Source organism: Stegastes partitus, unplaced genomic scaffold (genome assembly GCF_000690725.1).
Source record: "Stegastes partitus isolate 25-593 unplaced genomic scaffold, Stegastes_partitus-1.0.2 Scaffold43, whole genome shotgun sequence".
NCBI lineage: Eukaryota > Metazoa > Chordata > Actinopteri > Pomacentridae > Stegastes > Stegastes partitus.
The window spans coordinates 1090823-1099406 of NW_007577774.1; the positions used below are offsets into that span (position 1 = coordinate 1090823).

General features: G+C 40.9%; 1 protein-coding gene across 1 annotated transcript in view; it reads right to left on the reverse strand.

Annotated features, from left to right (window-relative positions):
* Nucleotides 1–3263: 3263 nt before the first annotated feature.
* The window catches only part of grapa (GRB2 related adaptor protein a), a 42613-nt gene continuing 37292 nt past the window's right edge, over nucleotides 3264–8584 (reverse strand). The window contains exon 5 of the mRNA XM_008305690.1: nucleotides 3264–4539. Within this exon, the coding sequence (XP_008303912.1) occupies nucleotides 4354–4539 (186 nt within the window). The 3' untranslated portion in view covers nucleotides 3264–4353. The remainder of the gene's footprint in view (nucleotides 4540–8584) is intronic.

Genomic DNA, 8584 nt, shown 5'->3' on the forward strand with positions numbered 1-8584 from the left:
CTTCCGTCAAACACCAGAAGCCAGTGAATGGAATTAAAGACTGGTGGGAGAGAATTGTCCTCACAGAGTTTACCGATGGGGAATGGAACACGGGTTAAACATGCATGGAGAGAATGTGTTTATTCCAACCAGAAAAAAACAATCATATTACACCGTTACTGGGAGCTGATAACAGAAAGATTTAAACCTCTCCTCTCAATCAGGCCGTTATCAGGGTGGTTACATGAGCTATTTTTATTCTGATTGGAATTTTAGAGTCCATGTAAATGCAGATTATGTGCTGGAGCAGAGTTGGTAGCATTTTTAAGCAAAATAAGAATCCAAAGCTGCTTCCTGATAGATGGCAGTAACTAAATAACCCCTAAACACCTCCAACTTTTTTTAACGCCGTCTGCCTTGGGTTGGCGCCACCGATTAAAACGTTTCGTGACTTCGAAGGTGAATCTACTTTGCTGACTCATTAACATCCAATCTCATCCTTTGCCGGCTGGCGGTTTACGACTAATTATCTGATAAACTGTCCTGCTGTTTTTACAGGGATGTCGGAGAGGTTCGCAGACTGATGATTTCTCTCCCTCTCCTCGCCGTCAGGGCCCCGACCAGCCAGAGGCCAATCAGTCAGTCAAACTGGTTCAACTGTTTTGTTTTATTTGCTTCAGACGCCCGCGAATAGCATTGATGTCACAGCTCGCACACCTTCCCCTGCTGTTTGCGCTTTTACTGTCAATCTCATTCTCTGCTGCCGACTCACTGCTCGCTCACCCCGCCGCCCCATATTTCATCAGTATTCTGGTTCGTCCTGTTTTTTTTTCCCCCCTCTTTCGCCGCGCCGCCTTTTTCTCTGTTTAACATATATTTGCTTTGCTTTCAGTTTTCTTACATTGTCTCACTTTTAGTGCATGACACAAATACTGTATATCGCTTTAGCGCTTCAAAGTGACTCAGCAGATTTAAAAATATCAGTGGAAGAAAACAGCAGAGCTATTTCTGGAACACTTTTAACTCCTGTCTTCTGTTGGATGACGGGGGGGTTTCATTGATGAAATGTCGCCGGCAGCCAGGGGTGACTCTTTTAGGAAGAATGCAGAAAAGCGGTTTGTGTAGAAAGAAAAGAGACGAGAGAATGAAAGAAGTGCCTCGTCTCCAGGAGAATTATGGGATGAAAGCGTGCGTCCTGCCTCGTTTCAAACACCACATTCTGGTGTGAGAAGCGGCACTGCATTCCTCACGTAGCACCAGTCAAATGTCAGACCACGCCGTGACAACATTAATGACATGTTGACAACAAGAATGAAATGCCAGTGACATCCCTCCTGGCTTGTGTAAAACATACAACGGCATATTTAAGATCCTACAAGCGCATACAAATACAGTAAGACTGGTGTGTTTAAACTGCAAAGACGTATTTTATTATTACCTAAACTATCAGTTATTTAGCCTATAAAGTAATAAAAATAGAGACGAGCATGAACAAACAAGAGTTTACATGGTTGCTTTTCCTGATAAGTTGTTCTCCATTGACTAATCAATGACCTTCCCACCAGTAATTGTCTGCACAACAATATATTCCTTGCAGTAACAATAAGTACAAACTCCTTCTAATAACTTGCACGTTACATCAAATATCACGGCAAATGTCATGAAGTTGCAATGTGCACATGAAAGCAAAAGTCTGGAGAAAGCTTGTTGATATTTGCCGAGTTAGAGAAGCACAAAGTCGACTGTGTAGCTTCTCAGACAACCACTGATTCGCCGTTTTGTTGTATTTCATTACTGCAATTGCGTTATGTGCAATTCGGAGGTCTGGAACCAGGCTTAAACTGCAGGGAATAAAATGATCGACATTAGAACAACTTACATAAGAGTATGGGGCTCACAAAGCTATTAAATGGATCCTTAGAGTGTTTCCACTTGTTAATTTAAGCGGAAATTACAGATGCAAGATATTGGATTTTGCCGATTTTAGGTTCCTTTCAGCCGATTGCCCATGCTGATATAGGCACATATTTTTTTCCACCTCATTGCAGAGAGCATTGGGTCTCCCTGTAGTGGAATTACCATATTATTATTATTATTATTATTATTATTGTGCCTGCTTTCACCATGATGGCTCACTGGCAGGTGCACACGTCAGTTATAACAGTTTTCAAACGTACTCATTCACTGGGCAAAACTAAACAGCTTCGGCCTACATGCAAAACATGCTATATGTAAACAAAACTGAGAAGTGTCAGCCTGACAGGCATCTTTCAGTGCTTATTGTGTGCTGATGTATGATCTTGTTGTGCATCCCAAGTTAAAATCTTTTGGTAAGTACAGTTGAAACCAGAAGTTTACATACACTGTAGAAAAAGACACAGATACCTTTTTTTTCTTACTGTCTGATATTAAATCAGACTAAACTTTTCCTGTTTTAGGTCAGTTAGGATTACCAAAATTATTTCTATATGATAAATGTCAGAATAATGAGAGCGAATGTTTTCGAGATTTTGTTTTTTTGCTACTTTCTTCAAAGTCAGAAGTTTACATACACTAAGATTATTATGCCTTCAAACTATTTGGGAAAGCCCAGATGATGATGTCATGGCTTTGGCAGCTTTTGATTGGTTAACTGACAACATTTGCGTTAATTGGAGGCACACCTGTGGATGTATTTTAAGGCACACCTCAAACACACTGCTTCCTTTTGTGACAACATGGAAAATCTAAAGAAATCAGCCAAGATATCAGGAAGAGAATTGTAAGAGAGAGTCATTATCCACAGTGAAACCAGTCCTGTACCGACATGGGCTGAAAGGCTGCTCACAGAGGAAGAAGACATCACTCCAAAAGCAACATTAAAAAAAGCCAGATTACAGTTTGCAAATGCACACAGGGACAACTTTTGGAGACATGTCCTGTGGTCTGATGGAACTAAAATTGAACTCTTTGGCCATAATGACCATCGTTACATTTGGAGGAAAAAGGGGGAAGCTTGAAGCCTGAGAACACCATCCCAACTGTGAAGCACGGGGGTGGCAGCATCATGTTGTGGGGGTGTTTTGCTGCAGGAGGGACTGATGCACTTCACAAAATAGATGGCATCACGAGGAAAGAACATTAATATTGAAGCAACATCTCAAGACATCAGCCAGGAAGTTGTAAACTTCTGGTTTCAACTGCATTTCAGATTTTTTGTGTGCTCTAGTCATTCAAATGAGGATTTTATCGTATGTAAAAACACAAATTAAGGCTCATGTTTTCAATTACAACACTGTCCAAGCTTCAGGTTCAAAGAGGTAAATGTATCACTTTATTGAAATGATTTGTCATTACAGGTTAAGGAAGACCGGTCCATGTTCTCACTGTTCAATCACATAAAATGTGGTTCTCTTCAACATTTTGTTGCAACAAAACCTTTGTACAATGTTTCATCTCAATTGCTGTATATGTATTTGTTTTTAAGATTACACATGAATAAGAATAAATACATAGAAACAAACAAATGTTCCATAAATGGAGTTGAGCGTATTACATTTTTTTAAAAGCATTTTAAAACAAAAAGTCTGGGCAGTGTTCATCTCTCTGGTCGCTGTAACAGTAACCGGGCTGCACACAAACATACAAGCACACGACAAGCGTCTTTAATTTCCTGCAGACGTGCTCTCAGCAACACACCTTGCATACATGCATGTAAAGTTTACAGGTTTACATGCGTCCACACTCACATTCTACACACACACACACACACACACACACACACACACTCGCACTCATGCAGCAGCCTGGTGAGAGAGGAATCTGCTGTGTCAGTATCCTCCGAGTGTTTGGCCCAGATATTCACAACACACAATGGCTTTCTGTGTCTCTCTGCTCAGTTCACCGGATCTCCTCGTGGGAACGACGACAAAATACTGGAGCAAATCTGCAGCGGAGAGAAAACTCTGCCCTTCCTTCCCAACCTCCCGTGGGCCACACACACACACTTCATTTTCCCCTCCTTCCATCACGTTAGTGTTTGTGTGCGTTACTTCTGTTTAGTCTGCACCGGTGCTGATAAGCTCTAATAAATGAGTATATGTGTGTTTCACTGTGTCTACGTGAGAGTTCGCCACAGTGTGTAGGTCCATGTCTGCATTTATTTTTTACATGTTTGAAGAGAAGCGGGATCTGGTGGAAGAGACTGACGAGCAGCTGATGTTTGTCTGAGAGGTGACGTCACAGGGAAACAGGCGTTACATAATGAGCAGTTCGGTGGCAGCTCGGTCGCTCGCTCCAAAAATTAATGTGTTTGTGTGTCTGCTGGGTGCGGTCGGGGCGGCTCGCCAACGAACCTGCAGGGACGGCCGTGTGTTTGTTTCACATGTCGGTGGGTCACTGGCAGTGGTAGACGGGCTGGACGTACTCCGGAGGGAAGTAGCCCACGCGTCCGTGGCAACGGCCCCTCCAGCGCAGCGAATCGGAGCAGTCGATGAGTTCGATGACGTCGCCGCGCAGGAAGCGCAGCTGGGACGGATGGTGGGGGGTGAAGTCAAAGAGAGCGTGGGCGTGGTGGGGGCGCTGTGGAGGGGCGAGAAGAGGGAGGAGGAGGAGGAGGAGGAAAAACCAGAGAGTTAATGAAAAATTTAGGCCACAACTTTTGCTACACTCTTTGCATGACCAATAAAACTGGGACAGACTGAGAGGGGACATCATTTATTTTAAAATGGTCTCATAATGTAACAGAATATGCAGCATGCACCCAAAATATCACGATACCTTGATGCATACCTCGCATACTTACTTGCACTTTTTATACTGTTAATACTGTTTATACTGCGTTAATGCCCTCGAAGCTCTTCCAGTTAGACATTTTAAATGATGTCATTTTTTTAAGTGCACTTTTGGTTGGATGTTAACTGAATTTCTCTGTTCAATGACAAAATCACATCTGATCTAATCTAAAGAAATAAAAATAAAAAAAGGTAATACAGTAGTCATTCTCACTCCCGTGCTGCAGACAGTCATGAATCATTATCACCATGGGACATTCGCAAATTAGCAAAACAAAGCTGAATGATAATTATATAGTTTCACAGAATTTGTGCAGTGATGAGGGTGAATTTAAAGGAACTTTATCGGCTGAACTACTTTCTTGTCAAGCGTTTATCACAGGGAGACTGCAAGACCAGTTGTCGATGTTAGCTTTGGACCGAGTTAGTCCAGCTGCATCTTGCTGTTTTCATTCTGTGCGAAGCTAAGCTAACCAGCTGCTCCTTGAGCTTCATATTTAGCACACAAAGTGGTATCAGTCGTCTCTCAGCATATTTCCAAACTGTGTTGTTATGGCATCTGTCTGTGCGCCTTCTTTCTCAACATTTCCTAGGATATTGAAATAATCAGCACACACTTCTGCAGATGTTACATTTCTGTGCTGCAAATGAACAATAATGAAAACTTTCAGGGATATTTTTTTAGTCCGGTGTGATTAAATGTGGCTTAGTGTTGCCTCGTAGCCTGGATGCTGGGTTCAAATCCCAGCCAGGGCCTTTCTGTAAAGAGTTTACATCCTAATGCTTACATGGTTTTCCTTCTAAGTGCCCTTCGTCAAGGCACGAGCTTAGAGCAAGACTTGGTCTCTCGGTGCCAAACGGTGGCTGCCCACTGCCACGAATACTCAGAATGAGTTAAATGCAGAGAATGAACTACCCTATGGGGCTCATTAAAGGACAGCTTTTTAACACAAACCACGCGGGTGGTTCTCAGCGAATGTATTGTTTCTATTCACGTGGGTGGAGTCTGACTCACCGGATGTAGATTGTGGGTGTAAGCCCGCCATTGGTCGCACATATGACATGGATTTCCGCTATTTATATGTCACACTTTTTAAAATCCCCCTCAGTACAGGAAACAACAACCTCTGACCACACTGAGACTTTCAAGTATTTCCATGGACTTGAGTCGTGGCAGTTCGGTAACCCAGCTAGTTTTAATGACAGTTTTTGCTGCCTTACCTCCACATTTTGTGTGCAAATGTTCCACCAAAACCAACACCATCGCTGGCTTAGCTACAATAATAATAATTAATTAAAATTTTCCCACCTAGTAGATTGATGTTCAGGTGCAACCAGACCATTCAGTGCTGCAGAATGGTCTGACGATGCAAAACTAATGCCAGCGCAGCAGCATAAAGAGCAAAGTAGTTGTTTGGAGGATGTGGTGATTAATAAATTCACTCTTAGTCAGTCACATGACTCTAAAACAGCAATCACGGTGCTAATAGAAACAAATGGAATAACATCTCTTGAGGAAATTATGCTATTTCCTAAACTGCACACTGTAAAAACACGACACCTCAAATCTGCAACCAAAGGCAGATGGTGTTTTTAAAATTATTATTATTATTTTATTTGTACAATAATTATACACAGAAATGGGGGAAAAAAGCAGATGAATCTGTTTGAATGACTGCATCAATCCAGGGCTGCATCAGTGAGACACAACAGCCTTTGCACCGTGATGTATTTCAAGAAGAAAACATGCAATGCAACTTTTTCCTTAAAGAAAAGTTGCAAAGGAGGGAATAATACACAAGACTGAGCTGCTGTTATCCAACATCTTCCACATGAATGACAGAATATTGAGTCATAAAGAGGCAGATGTGTGCAGTATTCAGTGTGGTTACACTCCTGCAGCCTGCTGTTATCTGAATGTGGTTTTATGAAGGGAAAGTCAGTGGATGCTGGATGTGATGGAGGTTTAATCAACTAAAAGACAAGCTTGTCTCTTATTATTAAATTGATATGGACAGCTGCAAGAATCACTTAGTGTTGATTTTGCAAACTGCTTACACATTTTTCATACCAATTCAATCCCATAAGCAGTCATGGGTTACTTTTGTTTTCCTTCCTCGCTGATTCACTAAATCTATTAGAATTATTAAAATACATTCTACTGTAAAATAAATATTTCTGTGTGCTTATACTTTTTCAATTTCTTGTCATGTTTACTACTTAATTTGTTGGACAGTCTGTCAGCATGGATGAAATATCAGTTGGTTTTTCAAAAATTCTTTTAAAAAGACATTTTCTCTGTTCAAAGATTGTGCGTTGTTTGGAAAATTTCCCGCTGACAGAACTGAACAAGTTCACGGTGGCCAAGGTTTGTTTTCTCGTCTTCGGAAAAGTTCGAGAGGTGCTATTTAATTCAACAGCCGGGATCCAGTCGGTGAATTTGAAATGGGAAGGTGTTTCTTTGAAGCAGCGGCGCCTGTTTTATTTTATTTTTTCCACCTTTATGGTTGTATTAAAAAAAACAAGAAAAAGAACGTGTGATAAAAACAGTTCAAATAAGTTTGGTAATCAGCCTGTATTCAGGTTAAGAAACCAGCCGACATCTTTTCCATTTAATAAACAATGTGTTCTTTGTTCCAATAAAGTACAAGTATATTTTATTTATCTTTTTCATTTAACATTTATTTAGCCAGACTGTGGTCAGTCTGACCACTGGTGTTAAATATTAATTCTGCACAGGAGGGCGTATCAGGTCAGCATCATCGCTGCTGCATCTGAAGAAACACGTCTGTACAAGCTGCCAACTGAACACTAACACTGACGGGTGACAGGTGGGTTATATATGTGTGTATACTGTTCTCATATGTGATGATGGATCTCATGCAAAGTAGAGAAACCGCCTCCCAACATTTAACCAGAAAAAAACAGCTAAGTAACATTGAGATAACATCTTAATGCCATCTGTCCTGATCAGGTCTGTAGGGAAACAGTGGAAACAGCTGTCCTGACTGTCCAAGGTTAACACGAACCACCCACTGACACCTGCAGAGGTCACTGACTTACACAGAAGTTTGTGTTTTTTACTTGTAGAAAAAGTGTATCAAAGACAAATTTTAGTTTTGCTGGAAACTACATCCCTGTCTTTAGTCTGTACAAAGCTGCTCCATCTGTTTTTATAGAACAGAGCTGAACAAGAAAACATTCCCCTAAATACCAAATTATCCCTTAATATTAAAAACATCCTTGAGTTTTGCCGTTTTTGGGCTATTTAATATTATATAGTATTATACATACTTAAAAATCTGACAGGCCAAATTATTGATCAGTCAGTTGGATTTAAAGCACAGAATCCTCACAATGATCTTTTTTTTTTTGTTTTTTAAGGGTAATATTATGCAACTGAGGAAGCAACAACAAAAAAACAACTCCTTCAGATCAGTCATAGGAGTCTTCCTCCCTCATCCGTCTCTTTCTTGCACAATAACTTAGTTTTTTAAGAACAACCTGCTCTAGGCAGATTTACTCATGTGCCATGTTCCTTCCATTTCTTAATGACAGATTTAACTGTCATCCGAGGGATATTGAGTGACTTAGGAATGTTCTAATCCTATCCCGTGACCTTTAAACAACCTTTTCAGTTGCTTGAAGTGTTCTTTTGTCTTCATGGTGCAATTATAGTCAGGAGTACTGATTCACCAGTGACTGGACCTACAAGTGTCTTTGTACTACAATTACATAAAACACACTCAGGTGATCTCCGTCTCACTAACAGTGTGACATAAACCGGCTGCACCTGAGTTGAATGAGGTGACTCACTTTAAAGGAGGCGAATG